General features: G+C 40.7%; 2 protein-coding genes across 4 annotated transcripts in view; one reads left to right on the top strand and one right to left on the bottom strand.

Annotated features, from left to right (window-relative positions):
• The window catches only part of POLR2B (RNA polymerase II subunit B), a 47,231-nt gene extending 44,745 nt beyond the window's left edge, over positions 1–2,486 (bottom strand). Inside the window, exon 1 of the mRNA XM_063107212.1 lies at positions 2,363–2,486. Coding sequence (XP_062963282.1) covers positions 2,363–2,381 — 19 coding nt within the window. The 5' untranslated portion in view covers positions 2,382–2,486. The remainder of the gene's footprint in view (positions 1–2,362) is intronic.
• Positions 2,487–2,632: 146 nt separating this feature from the next.
• On the top strand, positions 2,633–14,449 carry NOA1 (nitric oxide associated 1). 3 transcript variants are annotated; one of them, XM_063108016.1, is made up of 7 exons: positions 2,633–4,310; positions 4,695–4,859; positions 5,679–5,884; positions 8,703–8,834; positions 9,633–9,740; positions 13,310–13,427; positions 13,915–14,449. In XM_063108016.1, the coding sequence occupies exons 1-7, from the start codon at positions 3,098–3,100 to the stop codon at positions 14,124–14,126; spliced, it is 2,154 nt and encodes a 717-aa protein (XP_062964086.1). In that variant the 5' UTR covers positions 2,633–3,097; the 3' UTR covers positions 14,127–14,449. The 3 variants fall into 3 exon arrangements, with proteins under 3 accessions (XP_062964086.1, XP_062964085.1, XP_062964087.1); XM_063108015.1 differs by having other exon boundaries at positions 9,624–9,740; positions 13,915–14,448; XM_063108017.1 differs by lacking the exons at positions 8,703–8,834; positions 9,633–9,740.
• Positions 14,450–20,458: the final 6,009 nt, after the last annotated feature.

Raw genomic sequence — 20,458 nt, 5'->3', positions numbered from 1 at the left:
TTGGTGAGTAGAATCAAGTGAAAGTGATGTGGCAGAAGAGATAGGTGAGTTTCCAGGAGGAAGTCATCAACAATGTTAAATACCACAGGGTCTGGAAAAGCTTTTAAAAAAGTCCATCTGAGTTATCAATTGAGAACTCATTGATAATCTTGGTAAGAGTTGTTTTAATGTAGTAGCATGAGCAGAATCACATTGCAATGGGTTGTGGAGGACCTAAAACATGTGAATTGTAAACAAGCACAACCTATTCTTTTTAGAAGTTTGTGAATGGAAGGAGAAAGGTAAAATATTGGGGGGGGGGGAAAGGGAAACAATGAAAAGACGGCTGTCCAGTTAGCTCAGTTGGTTACAGCACATTTATAACACCAACGTCAAGGGTTCCGATCCCCACACTGGCCAGCCACCAAGAAAAAAAAATAAACTAATTAAAAAAAAACTTTTCTGGGGAGCCGGCCTGCGGCTCACTTAGGAGAATGTGGTGCTAGTAACACCAAGGCCACGGGTTCAGATCCCTATATAGGGATAGCCGGTTAGCTCACTTGGGTGAGCATGGTGCTGACAACACCAAGTCAAGGATTAAGATCCCCTTACCGGTCTTAAAAAAAAAAAAATTTTTAAAAGAGCATTTAACTTGTTTTCTTGCAAACAAGAGAGATCTGACATTTTCACACAGAAAGAAACTAGCTGAAAAGGAGTGGCTGAAAACTAATAGAGATTTCAGAGGACACAGGCAGAAATGGAATGTACTCAATCACTGCTGGAGCAGCTTTAATAAACTAACTCATTTTTCCATGGGATTATTACATATTGCTAATGATAATGTAAATTAATACAATCACTACTATGGTGGTCACTTGACACCACCTAGCAAAATGTTAAACATGTATACCATTTGACCTGACAACTCTCTATCTAGGAATGTATCCTACAGACACACTTGGGGAAAATGACACATACAAGATTATTCATCGCAGCACTGTTTGAACCAGAAAAAGACTGGAAATAACTCAAATATCCATCAACAAGAGACTACTAAAGTTACGATATATCCATACAAACTAAGATGCTGTAGGGAAATAAATGAGGTCGCTCTCTATGTTCTGATATGAAAATCTCAGACAGGCTAAGGAAAAACTGAAAGTGCAGAAATGTGCGAATGTTACTTTTCATCTGTAAAAGGCGGAAAAAACAGAATCCCATATACATTTGCTTAAATATGCATAAAGAAACCCTGGAGTGATAATCTAAGAACAATAAGTTACTACTGTGGAGGGGACTCAAACTGGACAGATGGTGGACTCTAACATTCTTATATTTTCTAGCTTGTGAGCTATGAGAAAATATGACCTGCTCAAAAAATTAAGCTAAAAAAACCTTTTTTTTTTCTTCCAATGAGATAGGGGTTAGAAAGAAAAATATATAATTAATAATGCTAATAAATTTCTAGACATAAGGCTGGCCAGTTAGCTCACTTGGTGTAACAAGCCTGCACTCTAACCAAGATCAAGGGTTCAGTTCCCCTTACTTGCCAGCTGCTAAAAAAAAAAAAAAAAAATTCTAGACCAAGGTATGAATGAGACAGAGAAGTTTAAACAGCTTTAAAAGTTTAAGCTCTTGCCTCTATTTTCTCCATGAAGTAGCTGAGCGAATAAGAAATGTAAGGCGTGGCCATAGAATTGGGAGCTAGAAGAAAATGAAGTTTAAGATAGTATATGTGGAAAATGGAAGAGGGATCTATGAAAATGCAACATGAAAATACACTACAATTCTACACGTGAGAAGAAAAAAGATACATTGGCCCTGTTCGGTAGATTACGTACCATCTGAGAACTGTGTCATCTCGTGGAAAGAGGAGGTTTAAAGGCCATCTTTTAACACTATTCATTTAGAATTAAGACAGCATAAAGGAATTCCCCCCCTTCCCCAAAATTCTTTGTCCCTGGTATATTTCCAGGGCCTGCCACAATGCCTGGCTAAATGCTGACTACCAAAAATTGAGCTGTTAAAGAAATCGACTAATTGTGGCCTCAAGGAATACCAAAAGAGGGGCCCTTTGTTTTAGACCAAGTCAAAACGGGATTGGTGTTATGGTTCTGCTTGCTATTTCAATACGGGAAGGCGATATAAGATTTAAATGAGACAGGAGAGAACAAAAGTCATCCTGACCCGGAATATTAACACAACGTTCCCTACACCCTACACCTCTTGCAATCCTAGCTTCGTTCCAGGCCTGGGGACGTGGAGAACACGACTGGGGGCTCTCGTGCAGAAAGGGGAGGCCGCAAATTCTCAATCAGTCCAGCTCCCCACAATTCCCTGCTTGAATGGGTCGCCGTGGAGCGTGTTTTGAATGGTCACCTACCCTCGTCCGCGTCGTACATGTTGGCAAACGGTTCCCGACCTCCTAACTCTTGAAATCTGAACGAAAGAAAGGCGCGTTGCGGCCCTCGCGCACAGAGAGCGAGAGACGTAATTTCTCACTCCGGTGTTCCCAGAATGCTCTGCGTCTCAAACCAAAGACCGCCCACAAAGAAGCCAATGATTAAGATCTGCGCCTGCGCAAATTACGGGTCTGGTTGGGCCGGCATTAGATGTGCGCACGCGCAAACTGTGGGCCACCAACTCCCACGACTGAGAGGACAGCTCCTACAGTCCGAGGGTCGGATCCAGCCAGGGGAGGTGGTTTTTGTCTGTTTGCACTTTTAAAGACCAAAACAACACGAAGCTTTTAAAAACGTGATTTACTCAGGGCGGCTTGTGCCAGCGGTGGCGCGTTGAAGAGGCCTGAAAGTGAACAAACCCAAAGCACTCGCTATCCTCTTCTGCGCATCTAGCTCAGTCTAGGTCCTTAGTGTCTTTGCCTCAGCTTTTTTGTTTTTGGCGGCTGGCGGCTATGAGGATCCGAACCCGTAGATCTTGATGTTTATAACACCTCGCTCTAACAAACAAACTCGTCGTAATCTGCTGCAGCTTAAGTGCGCGCTCGGGCCTCGGAGGTTTCATCGCGAGAATTCACGGAGAAGGCGCGGGAGGAGCGGGAGTTCAGCGGAAGACAAACGACGGCTCCCAGGTACCCCTGGGCTTTCGTCTAGGGTTGATGCAGACTTCGGGCCCCAGTGCGCTTGCGTGCACGTGGCTCCGCCCTTTTGCCGGGGCCTCGTTCCCCATGCCGCTGGCACGCTTAGGCGGTAGGCTGCTGCTCCGTTTCCTGTGGGGATCCGCTCCTAAGGTAGCGTGCCATGGCCTCCGGAAACCGCTGCTGGAGAGGAGATGCGCCGCCGCCGCCTCCTCCTTTCAGCACCCATCGGGCCTGGGATGTGGACTTTCTCTTGGCTCCACAGCAACCGGGGATTACGGCGGAAGCACTGACGAGGAGGAGCATTTTCTGTTCCCCGAGTACGTCCCGGAGCCGGAGCCCGCACCGACCCCCGAAGAGCAACTGCGGGAGCTGAAGCAGCGGCAGGAGGAGCGACAGAGGCAGCAGCGGCGAGAGGAGCAGCGACAGCAGAAGCTACGGGCCAGCTGCCGGGAGCACCTGGTCGTGGGGCACTCGGACCCGGCAGTGCCGCCCAGTGGCGTCAACTGCTCGGGCTGCGGGGCAGAGCTGCACTGCCAGGACCCCGGCGTGCCCGGCTACCTGCCCAGCGAGAAGTTCCTCAGCGCGACGCAGGCGGACGGCGGGCTGGCGCGGACCGTGTGCCAGCGCTGCTGGCGGCTGGTGCACCACCGGCGCGCCCTGCGCCTGCAGGTGAGCCGCGAGCAGTACCTGGAGCTGGTGAGCGCCGCGCTGAGGCGGCCCGGGCCCGCCTTGGTGCTCTACATGGTGGACCTGCTGGACCTGCCCGACGCCCTGCTGCCCAGCTTGCCCGCGCTGGTGGGCTCCAAGCAGCTGATCGTGCTGGGGAACAAAGTGGACCTGCTGCCCCAGGACACCCCAGACTACCGGCAGCGCCTCCAGAGGCGGTTGTGGGACGATTGTGCCCGCGCCGGGCTACTACTGGCCCCTGGCCACCGAGGGCCACAGAGCCGTGGTGGGGACGGGCCACGGGACGGGGAGGAGAATTTGAATCGGTCAACCAAGGCCCGCTTGGTGGTCAGGGATGTGCGGCTGATCAGCGCCAAGACCGGCTATGGAGTCGAAGAGTTGATCTCCGCACTTCAGCGCTCCTGGCGTTATCGCGGCGACGTCTACCTGGTGGGCGCCACCAACGCCGGCAAGTCCACTCTCTTTAACACGCTCCTGGAGTCCGATTACTGCACCGCCAAGGGCGCAGAGGCCATCGACAGAGCCACCATCTCCCCTTTGCCAGGTGAGTCTTCTGTGACTCTTTGTATTTAAGTTGACAAAACCAACTGCCTGATTTGTTCCCTGAAACCACAATTTAACTTTCGTAAACTGTTCTCTCTCTTGCAGTTTGATAGACTTATACACAGAATTGCTTTAGTATTGGATGGTAGGTAGTGTGACGAAAATGAAAAGAAATTAGACCTGCAGATTTTGGATTCAAATCCTGGTTTAGCCTGTGAGCCAATCTCTGAGCCTATTTCCTCATTTGTAAGGTGGGAATAATATTATAGAGGGTTGTCATGAAGGTTGAGATAAATCACAGTACCCAACACAGTGTAGATCCTCCGAAATATTCATTTTCCTCCCTTTATTCCCTTTTCTAAAAATGTATTCTTTGGTATTTCAGGTACTACATTAAACCTTCTGAAGTTTCCTATTTGCAACCCAACTCCTTACAGAATGTTTGAAAGGCAAAAAAGACTTAAAAAAGATGCAACTGCAGCTGAAGAAGATCTTAGTGAGCAAGAACAAAATCAACTTCATCTCTTGAAAAAGCATGGTTATGTAGTAGGTAAGCATTCTCTATGGGAAAACCCTTATTGGTTCTATGCTGAAATTCTTTTTTTTTTTAAAGATGACTGGTAAGGGGATCTTAACCCTTGACTTGGTGGTGTCAGCACCACGCTCACCCAGCGAGCTAACCGGCCATGCCTATATGGGATCCGAACCCGTGGCCTTGGTGTTATCAGCACCACACTCTCCCGAGTGAGCCATGGGCCTGCCCTATGCTGAAATTACTTATTGAGCAACCTGAAGTACAGCTGCCTGGGGCTAGCCAGTTTTTGTGGGGAGAGACTACCTTCCTCATTTGGGAACATAAAGGCCCTTAGAAGCAAGGCTACTGTTGGTAAACCCAGACCAGTTCAGATAAAGGTTGTTGCCTCCATGCAACAGCTTTATGTTAGGTTGTCCCTCTTTTCTTGGTGACTTTCAGCCTTCCTTTACTAATAGCAGTTTGATTTCCAACATCTCCCCACCCCCACCCCACACCCCCTACCCCCTACCTGCCAATGTACATAAGCCAGCCTCACACTTGATCATTGCAAGAGTCTGACTCCCTCTGCCTTTGGAAAAAAGCAAAGGTATGGTAGTCTCACTTCCATACACTGTAGTTAGTCTTAGCAACTTGTTTGAGGCAAACATAAAAATTATCTGTCTAGAGGGCTGGTTGGTTAGCTTAGCTGGTTAGAGTGCAGCCTTGTAACACCAAGTTCAAGGGTTCAGTTCCCCATACTGGCCAGTGCAAAAACAAAAACAAACAAAAAAATAATCTGTCTGGAGTCAAAAACATTAAAGGAGTGACTAATAACTTCAATATAACTTGTTCTAGGAAGAGTTGGAAGAACATTCTTGTATTCAGAAGAACAGAAGACTGAAGTTGTTTTTGAATTTGATGCTGATTCACTTGCTTTTGACATGGAAAACGAACCTGTTGGGGCTGCAAACAAATCCACCAAACAAGCAGAATTGACTCCACAAGATGTGAAAGATGCCCACTGGTTTTATGACACCCCTGGAATTACAAAAGAAAATTGTGTATGTATTTCGTTTCTTTTAGAAACATTTACAGTTGACCCTCAAAGGACACATTGAGGGGAAGGAATGTTTATGGGCACTGAGCCCCTGCCCCACCTCCACACTTCACAGTTGAAACTCTAGCGCTGGTGGTATCCCCACCCCTGCATTGCGCACCCTGAGCAAGTTAAGTAGTTAAGTTCTTTTCCAATATATTTATTTTTTAAAATCCTTGTATAAGTGGACCTGTGCAGTTTAAACCAGGGTTGTTCAAGGGTTTGCTGTACTTTCAGTTGTACACATCTTAATTGGCAGAAAACAGAAAAAAAGGTATACTTCCATTTTAGACCCTGTTCTGATTTATACATAAAGCGGACCAGGGAGGAATCTATGTGTCACCAAGTTCTCTATTCCATTTCGTAGACTTCACTGCTGACAACCTACTGGTATTATCATTGAGGTTGTTACCTTAGGGAAACATTTACAGAATCCTAGATTTTGAGGTTGAAAGTAATCATAAATATCACTGCAGTCCAGCTCCCTATTCTATGCTTGAATTCCTTCTATAACATATCCATCAAGAGTTCATCCAGCTTGAACTGAATAAAGCGTGACTCACCCTTAGATGAGGCAGTGTCACATCACCTCCCAAGGTAACCCATTTGGTCTTTGACCAGCTCTTTGTGTTGATCTGAACAGTCTCCCTGTAACTTGTACTCCTTATATCTCAAAGCTATAATGGTAGGAAGGTAATGTCTAGTTCCCTTGCCAGACCTTGAAATATTTTAAAGTGTAATGTTCTATCTTTTCCTCATCTATCCCTACCTTTTTTCTCAGTTCATCCAGCAGCCGTTGAGCAGTCTGTGCTGACACAATCCTGATTATTTGTATTCATTTCTTATAACTCTTCTCTCTGAAAGACAGGCTATTGCTCTACTCAAGCCTCTTTTCAGAATGTTTTCTAAATTTTTTGTTCTTAAAGTGTGACACTAAGAACTGAGTTACATGTATAAGTGCTCTCAGGTGAGCATAATTTAGAATAGAATTAACTCTACTTCTCTGTCTTGGCCTTATGCATCTTTTTAATCCAATTGCAGGATCTCATAGGTAACTTTGATTTTGCCTTGTTAGCCTCAGCCTATATTCTACTCTTTTAAATAGCATTAAATCTCACAAGATTTTATTATCAGTTTTGAACTTCATCCAAGTCATTGATTGACTCAAGTGTGCATCCAGGATACAGCTTTACAACAGATCCATTAATGACTTCCTTTGAATCTGATTACTGACCAATTTCTCCTAATTTTCTTTGTATCTCCCTGTGAAACAACACTGGTTTCTTAGGTACTTTCCTTTGTCTCATCAGGATCACTCACAATTTCATTCTCAGAATTGTATTCTATTTGGTGTCCTATGACACAGAATCAGACCCTTCTTTTCATTTTTATTGCCGTCCTAGAATAATTGCTTCTGCCTAGTCTTTTGTTCCTTAGCAGTCCACAACTTCAGAGTAACTGGACTACTTCCTAATAATATTCTATCCCTTTAACTTCAACTAATTCTTCCTTTTTAGACTTAGTTAGGCCAGAGATAGCAGTTACTTTAGTCATATACCCTCTTGTGCAATAGTTGAGTGAGAAAGGCAAGAATTTATAAAGTATTCCAGCCAGCAGAATGATACCTTTAAGTTTTTAGAAATAAAAAGTCTCCCGGCACTAGTAGTTTGCTTCTATATCAGTTTACAGTAATATTTATTTCATGCCTTAAGCCAGTGTTTCCCAAACTGAACCAAGGAACTCTGTTGTGAAATAGACGTATTAGGCTCTCTGCTTAAACAGGGTTGAAAAAAAAATTTTTTTTTTTTTCTTAACTGCACATGGCTTTTTTTTTTTTTTTTTTTTTTTTTCTTTTTTTGGTAGCTGGCTGGTATGGAGATCTGAACCATTGACTTTAGTTTTATCAACACTGCCCTCTAACCAACTGAGCTTACCTACCTGCTTGCCTGCAAGTGGCTTTTAACGTGTTTTTTTCCAAACACAAATGCCAAGGAAAGCTATTTGCAGCCCTCTTATTTATTTTCTTATGAGCCTTTCTAGGTATTGCTTATATTTTTTATTTTATTTTTTTTTGTTATTCTTCTGAAGAACCAAGTTCACAAGGTTTTTGTCCATTTTTTCCTTTTTTATTCTTTTCCTTTTCTTAATCAAATTTTGATTCCTTAAATTTTACCAGAATCTTCTACGTCCTATCTTTCCTTTTCTGTTTTCTCTAGTCTGTTTGGGAACTTTTCATTCTTAGAAGCAATATTCTCTTGTTTTCTGCTGAATGTTTGGGCGAAATAAGGAAATTAAACACCAGAATTTAGAAACACGTTCTTCAAGCTCTTCACCTGCACAGAGAATGGGATGACAATTTTGCACTTAATGTATGTATACTAGGACAGAAAGTTGCATGATCCCTTACTTTAAGCTAAAAGCTACTGGTCCCCAGAAGCCTTGATGGAGGAGAGCATATATTTTATATCGGGGATTTAATCAGCAGTATTTTCAGGTTCATACCAATTTTGACATTTGAATGATGCTGCTTGCTAGGAAAGTCTCATGCCTATAAAGTTATTTTGCTATTATTCACGATTAAGTCGTGAAACAAGTAGAGCCACCAGTCAACTGAGGTTAATTTAGACAGAAGGAATTTATATAGTTTATGTGCAGCAAACTCTGACATACTTTGGTTTATTGTGAAGTCTGAAATATTTTTATCACTTTTTATCTTATAGTTACAATATATTATATCTTCAATAAAAGTAATTATCTAAAAAAATCTGCCATTTGTTTCACAGATTTTAAGTCTTCTAACAGAAAAAGAAGTAAATATAGTTTTGCCAACACATTCAATTGTTCCAAGAACCTTTGTGCTTAAGCCAGGAATGGTTCTATTCCTGGGTGCTATAGGCCGCATAGATTTCTTGCAGGTAAGGAAAGTCTGTACCATTAAAAAATGACTAAATATTGGAATTTACTTTAAGGAAGCAGATACATGAACAAACAAGATTGGCAAAATGTTGATAACTAAGTCATGACTATGTAGGGATTCGATATACTTTTTTTTTTTTAATGTTTGAAAGCTTCCATAATAAAATCTTGGGAAAAACTATCTTCAGTGGGATGTTGAGTGCCCCTTATAGCTGGGCATTTAAAACATGTTTGGTATTTGTTTACATAGCATCATTCTGGGGATTTTGGAGTGTCTGTAGAATTGTTCCCCATTTTGCCAAAGTAAGGAGAAGAAAGGAAAATGAAATATGGATATGTCTGACAATACTAAATGCAACTTATAGGCCATTACTATAGGACATTTCTTGGGTTTTTTGTTTGATCATAATTTGTTAGAAATTTAGCCCTATACACTTAGAATCCTTATATATTTCATTAAAGCCCACAGAACCCTGATATTTTATTACACAGGGACAGTTAAAGCAGATAGTGTTTTCCTTTGTGTTTTTAATAATACATGAGTTTTTTTAATGCTATCAGCAAGTCTGTAGAAGAAGTTATTGTTTTGCATGAATTGTTAAAATGTGCTGTTTTCATATTGTCTTTTTTTTAGGAATTAATATAGTTTGATTACAACTGTTGCTATACCAGTACTTATAAAGGGAGCTTTATTTGGTTCTTCGCTTTTGTTTGCAGTAATTGTACCTTGTAATGTGTGAGTTTTGCAAGTTTTTCATTGTGTTAAGTAACCTTTTTCCTTTCTTGAGGGAAATCAGTCAGCTTGGTTTACAGTCATGACTTCTAACCTCCTCCCTGTGCATATTACTTCCTTGGACAAGGCAGATGCTATATATAAAAAACATGCAGGTCATACATTACTGCAGGTAAGGCAACACTACTTGATGATTGCACAGTTATGGTTAATATACACTGTGATGGGACATAGCTCTGTTCAAAAGCCTTTGTTGGACAGAATCATCTGTTATATCATCAGCTAGCTCTCCCCTCACCTCATTCTCTTTGAGGATTCTGGCTATAAAGCGAAATAGGTTCTATGTGAAAAAAGATATTGGTTTGGACCAAGCCTAATAGCCACAGACTTGTGTTTTCTCTAAACAACACTGTCCAATTTGGTAGCTACTAGGCACACATGGCTATCTAAATTTAAATACATCAGTTAAAATTAAATAAGATTTAAAATATGTTTCCTCATACTAGCTACATTTCAAGTGCTAGATAGTCATATCACTGTAGAAAGTTGTATTGGTTAGTGCTGAGTGAAAAGAAGTTACAGATTTTGTCAAAGCTTAGGGTTGCTACCACCATCTAATTGGTGGAGGCCACAGATAGTGCTGAACATCCTGCCATGCACGGGGACAGCCCTTCACAACAAAGAATGATCTAGTCCAAAATGTCAGTAGTGGTTGAAAAGCCCTGTTCTAAGTGAGAAAAGCTTTCCTCCCAGGTTCTTAATCCAGGACACTTATTTTATAGATTATCCCACCTCTTCTCTCCTGCTTTACCAGCTTTTTCCTTTTGCCTATAAATATGATAAAATTGCTCTCATCTTTAAAAAAACAAACAAAAAAAACTCCACCTGGATCTTAGCCAAAAGGCCAAGAAGCGATTAAAAAAAAAAAACTCAAGAGTCCTGCCCAGTCCTTCTACAGTCCAGCTTGCCCATGCTCCTCACATCCTTTCTCTGCAGTCCCTGTTTGACATTTACCATGCCACTGAAATTGTCCTTATTAAGTTCACCAAAGACCAGTTGCCTAAGTGAGGACTGTTTTCAGCTCTTTTACAAGACATGCCGGATGCACTGTTGGACAGTGTATATTGTATATTGGTTAAGATTATTGGTGCCAGACTGCCTGGGTTCAGATGCCCATTCCACTCTACCACTTTACAAAGCTCTGTGACTTTAGGCAAGTTTCCCTTACCTCTCTGTGTTGTACCTACCTTGTGAGGTTGTGAAGAGAATTGTCAGGGCAACATTCTAAGTGCTATGTAAGTATTCATGACAATGATGGTGAAGCATTGGTTGCAAAAATACCAGCTGCATCCAAAGCAGCAGTGATTGGCATTAATGCTCCTGTAACTGAAAATAAGCCAAGAAACAAAATATACACCCTCCCTTCAAAGAAGATAAAAACAAACAAGCTTGACTTGAGAAGTAAATGCTTCTTTCTCTCTGGATTTCCTAAGAAGTCAGACTGAAATTAAAATTCCATTGAAATAACTGCCCCAAATCTAATACTCTAGAGACTTGTAGAACTTGCAGGGAGGTTGAGCACATAAAAGCAATCAACAATATAGGCTCTGTCAATTTTTCTGCACTAAAACACTTTAGTTCTCTTGTTACATATGTTCACTTTTTAGGTAAAAACAAAAGTATACAAGTTGAAATACAGCTTTGACTTGCAGGAAAGAAAACTTCCTTAGTGTAATATGGCTGTCATAAAAATAAATTCTGTGTAGCTCTACCCATGTGCATCTGTGTAGTTTTCAGAATGGACATCACTAATATTTTCCAAAGCAGTAATCCCAGTGTTCTCTCAGTGTGACACAAACGGTTTCCTGGGCTGTTCTGGGACTCTTTCTTGCCTCCTGGTTTTCTTCCTCATCTCCCAAATTAAAGTCAGTTCTACCTCCTAATTATCTCTGAATCTAACCTGGTAGTTCAAGCTGCAATCTGCTTTGTTGAGGCTATTTTTGAGATCCTTAAGTAGTTTCTCAGTCCTCTTTTGCTGCCCTTCTGCTCCCTCATCCATACCCCCTGCCCCCACATATACTTCCAGAGCCACTAGAACAGTGGTTCTCAACCCAGGTTGATTTTCCTCCCCAGGACAGACTTGGCAATGCCTGGAGACCTTGTTATTTATCACAACTTGGGGGTGCTCTTGGCATATACTGAGTAAGCCCAGGAATCCTGCTAAACATCCTACAATGCACAGGACAGCCTCCCACAACAAAGAATTATTCATCCCAGAATATCAGTAGTACTAAACCCTACACTAGAAAGATCTTTCCAAATTATAAAGCAGGTCATATTATTCTTTTTTTATTCTTACCTCTGTTCTATCTTCGGCATATAATTCCTAGATAGTTCCGCATTACTGAGAGACGTCTGAACAGCTGACAGCCTAATCACTAATTATCCCTCCACACATGCGTGTGCACACATAACATACTCTGGACAATTTAACTACAGTTCCCTGAAATCATCCTTTTTCCAGTTTTTATCTGTATATGTGCTGACCCAGAATATCTTTCAAATGAATAACTTCCCACCCATTTCTCAAAATACTGCTCACATTTACCTCTTGTTTTCCTTGACCAAAACACATTTTTTACTCCTCCTTCCACAAACAGCACTCTCATTTCTTATCTTGTATTTGTCTACATGTCTTTTTTCAGTTTTTTTATAGTTTTTTTTTTATTGAAGCATAATCGATTATACATATTTTGGGGGTACAGTGTTGACTATCATTATTTGTGTACAATATGTGCTGATCAAATCATTATTATTAGCATATTCATTATTACAGTGTAATTATTCTTTGTGCCCCTTACTCAATTTCTCTCTAACTCCCCTCTCCATCCCCCTTTCCCACCTCTAATAACCATAGATTTGTTCTCTCCTTCTGAAAGTTCAATGTATTATTGTGGTCTTCGTCTACAAGTTATTTACCCCTTCTGACCTCCTTGCAGGCAGGGACCATATTGAACATCTATCTTTGTGTCCCTACTGCTAAACACGGGAAAGATTAATGAATAGATAAATAAATTATTGTCCAGTTACTTCTAATTCATGGAAACATCTGTTAACATAGAAGCTAAATCTTATCCATTGTACATGGACCCTTGACTTTTTTTTTTTTAAAAGATGACCGGTAAGGGGATCTTAACCCTTGACTTGGTGTTGTCAGCAGCACACTCTCACAAGTGAGCTAACCGGCCATCCCTATATGGGATCCAAACCCATGGCCTTGGTGTTATCAGCACCACACTCTCCCAAGTGAGCCACGGGCCGGCCCCACGGACCTTGACTTGTAAAGCAGCAGAGATTAATCTTTGTGGCCATGCCTGTAAGAACTAAGGTATTTGGAAGGACCTAGCCTTAATTGCCCGACATTACTCTATGTAAAGCCCTATGGAGGGCTATAAAAACAGTGTAAATAAAGCACAATTCTCCTGTCAGGAGGTTACTGCCAGGTGCATGCCCAATACTGGCCCTTGGCCCTGAGATTTGTATGCTTTGTCTCATCAGAGAGCTCCCATGCTTTCCATGTGACCCTAGAAGTGACTTAGGGTTTTTTCAACAGTTGAATGTTTAAAAGGATTTTGTTCTTGATCCTGGTGCAGAATTATCTTATCAGCGAGTTACTTAATATTAGAGTCACAGGGAATTTAATTTGAACTTCCAAACATCTTCATTTTATTTCATTGGAAGGTTCCAGTGGGTGGAGAAGAACGAATGGCAGGATTTCCTCCTCTTGTTGCTGAAGACATTACATTAAAAGGACTTGGAGCATCTGAAGCAGTGGCTGACATCAAGTTTTCCTCTGCAGGTAATTTTATACCAAGCACTTTTTAAAAAGCAAGTAAAGTAGCTTTATTGACTTAGAGTATAAATTCATAGAAATGCACCTTAACTGATAGAAGCTGATTATTTTAAGGCATACATACTAGTTTATTAATAAAATGCAACCTATTCTGAATATAAACTTGTATTTTTCACAAATGCACTGTATGTTTTTTTAAAAACAGTGAAAGAGCAATAGCCTCTTGGCGCTCCAATTTGAGCTCTGGTTTGGTGTTTTTAAGATGGTTGTTGGGCCGGCCCTGGCTCACTCGGGAGAGTGCGGTGCTGATAACACCAATGCCCTGGGTTCGGATCCCATATAGGGATGGCCGGTTAGCTCACTGGCTGAGCGTGGTGCTGACAACACCAAGTCAAGGGTTAAGATCCCCTTACCGGTCATCTTTTTAAAAAAAAAAAAAAAAAAAACAGATGGTTGTTAACAGCGTTTTGTATTCTATCTCATGCCTGCATAGGTTGGGTTGCAGTAACACCTCACTGCAAGGACATACTGCATCTCCGAGGCTATACCCCTCAAGGAACAGTTCTAACAGTCCGGCCCCCTCTCTTGCCACATATCGTTAACATCAAAGGACAGCGCATCAAGAGAAGTGTGGCCTATAAAACCAAGAAGCCTCCTTCCCTTTTGTACAATCTGCGAAAGAAGAAAAAACAGATAAATGTATGAAGCTGACCTTGTTCGCACTAGATATTAACTATATTAAATATAACAATATACATTGAAATGGTATTAAATATAGCTATAATAAAGTCCTCCCCATTCCCACCCTTTTTAAAAATCTTCACAGTGACCTTTTTAAACTATTTAGGACTGTGCCTTTTTGCAATGTATTGAGCTTATAAATGCAAGTGTTTTTTTGTATGTATATATTTGTGACCCAAATATACATAAAAAGGAGGCCTGCTACATTCAGATTTCTCCCACTACCATTTTCCTTTTTTGAGACCAGATGTCATTTCTCTTATTTGGAGTCTAGTTGACAGGGCAGTTTAGCAGTCAGCATATGAAAAAATGTCAGGAAATCAGTTTTTCCAAAATACATTGGCTTAAATAAGGTAGGAGTAGGTGGCTCTGCTCCATGTAGTCATCCAAGGATCCAGCTGGTGGAACATACCATGGCTTCCATCTCCAAGTCCAAGGTGGTTGGTTGCTCAAGTTGTTATCCTTTCCCAGCAAGTGTGAAGAGGGAACAAGAATAGAGAGCAAACAGCTTCCCGATTTAAAAGAAGGAAAAAAAGCTGGATGTTGTACAAATCCAGTTGTTCCAACAGTCACAATGCCCACACCGACCCACCAGAAAACTGGTAAATGTAGAGGGAAATGAGAAGTACATGAGGTTTTTATTAAGGGAAAACAGGGACAATGCATACTGGAGAACAGGTAGAAATTTACCTTCCACAATTTAAAAGTGCCTGAAAATCTTAGATAAAAGAGGATTCAAGCTATATTTCCTAGCATAGCTTGAGGTCTATTCTCCAATTAAGAGAGCACTTTAACCATTTTATTAACATTTGCCTGTATATACCTTTATAAAATTATGTCAGAAGTTTTTTGTTAGTCCTAGATGAGTAGTACTACAGCTGTGTGCAATGAACAATTGGCAAGTCAAGTCCCAGATCTAACGTTGAGATAAATACTAGCAGGATAAGCTGGGTTGAAACGCAGTTAGATCCAAGAACTTCTTAATAGACCCATGTCCTCTCCCAACATGTGGGAGACCCTATGTATTTCACATTCTCCTGCCTTCTCCGTGTTCCCTAGCTCCCTTCTCACTACGTCCTCTTAGACTAAATATAATGGGGAGTGTTCTAAGATGCAGTTTGTAACTTTGTAGATCTCACTTTCACAGTGTTTCAAACTGAGCCCTATTGGTATCTTGTGGATGATAATTCATGTACAGAACTGCATTTTGGCATGTCTGGCATCCCTCATTCCCAGAACTGAATGCAAGTAGCAACTCCCCTGGCTCAGTCATTGTGACAACCAAAAAACACCCCCAACATTTCCAAATGTACCCCTAGAGGGCGGTAGTTTCCCAAGTTGAGTAAATTGATAAGTAGTTGATTTCTAATTTTGTATTTTAGAGAGAATGAAATACCATTGATTTTATAAGTTAAAACTGTGGTCATTACATTTCTATTTATGACTGAAAACAAGAGTTCACAGTTTAGAGCTTAGGCCTGCATCTTTAGGTAGAACAAAATATGGTGAACTCAGTTTCATGGGAAAATAAGTCTAAAATCAGTCATCACCCTGACAACCTGTGAATATGTATTTTAGAAGAACATTCCTTCTCTCTAGGGTTTTGGGCCTCTCTAATAAAGATTTAACTGAAAGATTCATATACTTAGGGCTCTTCTACTTTTAAAATTCAGTGGTTTTATTTCAAAATCTTTGGATCTTCATTTTCTCACCTATAAAATGAGGAAAATGGGGGCTGGCAAGTTAGCTTAGTAGGGAGAGCATGGTGCTAATACCAAGGTCAAGGGTTCAGATCTCCATACTGGCTAGCCACCAAAAAATAAAATGAGGAAATTACACTTGATTTTTCTTAAAGGTTCTCCATCCTACCTTTTTATAATTCTACAGAAAAACAGGAAAGTAAGCCAGCAAAAGGTGGTTACAATACTTCAGACAAAAAAAGACACTACATGCCTAGACTTAGTCAAGGACTTCTGCTAGGATCTGGCATTAATTTATACTCCATATTCCTCCAATTTAATGTAGCCCCAGATCACTGCTGGACTATTCAAGTACTCCACAATAGATTTTGCATTAAGAAAGTTCTGTTACTGTGGTTTCTGAGCTTTACTCAGTTTACTGATACTTCTTAATCCACTCATCTGAGTATGAAGACTTCTCTTGAATAAGTGATCATTTACACTATGGCAGGAGTTAGCAGGCCTTTTTGGCTAGGTAAGGAGGAGAAATTAATGGTCGAGTGTTAGGCCAACTCCCTCACTGTCACAGAACAAAGGTCATTTTGAGTGGCTCAAATACAACTAAGCAAGTTTATACTAGATTTTTCACCTAGCTCTGCAGCTTTGTGGTGGCAATCATGTCACCTCTTTTAAATTCATGACACCCAAAAGAAGTAAAATATGTGCCATCAAAGGGTTTTTTGGCTTCTATGTGTCATTAGGCTCAAAGTTTTATTTTGAAAAGTTAGACTTGATTTCTCTGCCCCCACCCCGAGTAAAACTAAAATAATAGCATCTTCTTCAAAGTTATTGAAACAAACTGAAGTTGTAACACATTTTGTATTTTTAATCACCATAAATGCTAAGATCAACCAATTACCAGAGCTTTACTGTAGTTCCCGAGTCTGTATTTGTTGTTACTTACGACACTCACTTCCCATGACAACCAAGGAGAAATGGAGTACAGATGCAATCTTGTGTGTCTGTGTTTTTTGATCATTCAGACACTTCTTGCAAAATGGAGATCAAGGCTGGTTTCCTGTAGATGACTAACTTGCAGCTCCAGCTGCGTCAGCTATGACAGAGTTGTTATTGCTTCACTGAGTAGGCACCCAGCGCTCAAGCTGAGGCGAGCTGTTTCATAGACAGCCTCTGATCATTTACCCTGGCTTCTCTCCCACTTGGCTCTGCATTGTGGAGCAATAGAATCATTTCCATTCTTTCTCAGGCTGTTCCATTTTCTCTTGGCTGCTTTCCTCCTCCCAGGAGGATTGTTTTTTCTCAACTGTCAAAGAGTAATGCTTAAACATTAAAAACAAGACTTCAGACTCATGTGAATCACATAGATAACACCTCTGCCTGCTCCTAATGTCTCTCCATCATTTTATTTGCTCTATTAATGCCCTGTAGTGTGAGGGGAGTGATTCAAGATTACTATTTTAATGTCAAGATTACTATTGGAATGTGCCTCACCTTTTCATTTCATCTCAAAAAACATCATTATTTGACCATTTATTACAAAAGTTTCATGGTCTGAATACTCTGAAGTATATCTAGATCATCCTCAAAACACCCACTATTTGGACTCCCAGGTTCCTGTTTTTCAAAAGCTTCCTGTTACTTCCCAAATAATTCTCAGAATTTACATTCTAGGTAGTCAACCTAGTGAGAGAATTTATTTGTTCTTAATATTCTCATTGGTAAATGCAATAATAGGTATTCTGCTTAATCGTGTAAATTGTCAATACTTCTGGTCAGTAGTTATGGTAAATCTGAGAAAACTGAGGCCACAAAAAAAAAGTTGGATGTGCTAGAGAACAAGTCACCACATGTCAGGTGATTTTGGAAGTGAAAAACTGCCAAGATCCTTTCTAACCTTTCAGTAAGTCCCTGGAAAATAGCAGGCATTCAATGCATGAATGAATGAATTAGTAGAGTGAGGGGATTTTTGTTTGTTCGGTTGGTTGGTTTTTGCCTTCCGTGGAAAATGGCAAAAGATCTAAAGTTGCTTAGTGGCATTTACACTAACATTTTGTAGAGGTTCTTCCTTTCTTTTAGGCAATATGTCATGGTAATTGTATTTCAGTCTACTCATAGTTGCTATCATCATGATAGCTCATATCTCTTTTTTACTCCTTTATAGCCTTATGATTATAATAGTAGCTAACCCTTATATAGCATATACAATGAGCCAGTCACTCTCTTAAATGCTTTATATATGTTAACTGAATCCTTACAACAACCCCATGCAGTAGGTACTATTATTAACCTGCATTTACAGATAAGGAAATTGAGGCACAGGTAACTTGCCCAGGATCTCACAACAAGAAAAGTGATGGGGCTGTGATTCAAACAAACCTAGGCAGTCTAGCTCCAGTACCCATGTGGGTTCGAGGGGTTTTATTACTATTATATAGTAAAATGGGCTTTTTTTTTTTAATGTACAGTTCTATGGATCTTAACACATGTATAAGTTTGCTTAATGGCCGCCATAATCAGGATACAGAAGAGTCCCATCAGTACCCATGTAAACCCCTGCACAATACTTCTATTTGCCAAAACCCATCACAAATCTACAGGTGAGGACTTTTCAACCTTAGGAAGGAAACCCACTCTCAAGACCTCCAAAGGTAATGACACAATTTCCTCAGAAATTCTGGGTAATTACCACTTAGTTCTCTTTCTGGCTTCCTTTGAATCCTGCCATATACAATCACACCCTAAGCATATTTCTCAGCTGTGTGTGTGATGTGCTGCACCCTTACTGTCCCACTTCAGCAATGCTGCCCAAACCTAAACAAGTGTCCCAGCATGATTCCCATGCTGTCTTGCCACCTCAGATAGCTTTAAATTGACTGTGCTTTCCTGGCTGGCTGGGAATCTTTCGCATGGCTAGTGAGCTTGCCAAGTACCACGGACAGATCACAGCATGAGTGGAGATCCTGACCCACAACTCTGATTAAGAAAACAGTCAATGAGATACACAGGAAATGTGGAATGCAAACATCCACAGAACTATACCACTAAACTATCACAGAAAAGAGAGTGCAATTTTTAATCCTAGTCCTACTAGTGAGATTAGAATTATTAGAACTAGTGGTTCATGTTTACTTGCAAATTAAATAGCTTCAAAAGCTGAATTGCTAGATTGGCCCTGAACTTGTTTAAATGGCACTGCCTTTTCTACTTGTGGAGCACTCATTTTATTTCCTGTTCCTTGTCACATTTTACTAACTTTCACTAAAAAGGGTTCCTAGTTGCCCAATTAAAAGCTTTCTATTATCACATTTTTTACAGCATTTAGCATCTGGCCTAAAAAGATTTGTCTTTTTTCCTGTCTTTGATTTTAAACTGCATGGTGAAATACTCAACAGGAAGGCTAATTAGAGAAATGGGGACTGCTTTCCTTTAAAATGCCAGATAAAAGATGTATTTTATTGAAACACTAGCTATAGAAAATGTCTTTTTTACTGGATAAAGCAAGCTATATGTAAAGCTAATTCTGAGAAATGTATTAAAAATTTTCAGCATGAGAGCTTTAACAAGAGACTATTCAACAAAGGAGAACAATGTATAACTGTCACATTTACCCACTAACTCCCCTGTTGGGCATGGGGTAAGTCATTTCTAGGTACAGTTGCTCATTTGTTAATTGAAAATGCTTCTTTTTCATTAACTAGATTTGAGGACATGATTAGGTTCATATCCATATCTATTGCTGAATAACAAACTACATCAAAATTCAGTGACTTTAACCAAGCATTTATTTGCTCCCATTCTTTATTTTGGCAATTTTTTTTTTTTAAGATGACCTGTAAGGGGATCTTAACCCTTGACTTGGTGTTGTCAGCACCACACTCTCCCGAGTGAGCCACGGGCTGGCCCCTACTTTGGCAATTTAATCTGGGCTCAGTTCCGTGGTTCTTTGGCTCTCTGGGTCACACATTTACAGACAGTTGACAGACTGCTGACCTCACTCACAGGAGCTTCAGCTGACGTAGTTATAACATCTGGGAAAACTAGGCCTCTCTCCACCGGTCACTCTCTGTACCTAGGGTGTCATCCTCAAGCAGGCCAGTTCAGGCTTGTTCACAAGGTGACAGTGTTCAGAAAGACAGAGCATGAGAACAGAGGCTGTAAGGCCTCTGGAGGCCAAAGCTCAAAGTCACACAGTGCCACTTCTGCTGCATTCTATTCATCAAAGCAAGTCACAATGGCAGCACAGACGCAAGATGACCAGAAGGGCTTGCAAAGGATTTGTGGCCTTTTAATCCACCATAAGGTTTCGGTGTGTTGATCACCTTGACGGAAATGCAATAAAACACGCAATCTGTTCAAATGAACTATATGAAGTGAATCCAATGTAAACCTATCAAACAAGAAATTTTGTGCTAATTTAAATTTACCTCAGGAGTCTGACACATATAGCTATTACATCCTTTAGGAATATTTTGTTTTTAACTACATGTATGCATTATTTTGGTAAATTTCAATGGAAAAAAAACCTCTTCAGATCCAATTCCAGGCTATCTCCCTCCCCACTCCCATGCAGTGCTTATATTAGCAGAAAACTATCTC

The sequence above is a fragment of the Cynocephalus volans genome, chromosome 9 (assembly GCF_027409185.1).
Source record: "Cynocephalus volans isolate mCynVol1 chromosome 9, mCynVol1.pri, whole genome shotgun sequence".
NCBI classification, from domain to species: Eukaryota; Metazoa; Chordata; class Mammalia; order Dermoptera; family Cynocephalidae; genus Cynocephalus; species Cynocephalus volans.
Note: the sequence above shows the minus strand (reverse complement) of the source record. Positions and strands in the feature narration are given on the sequence as shown.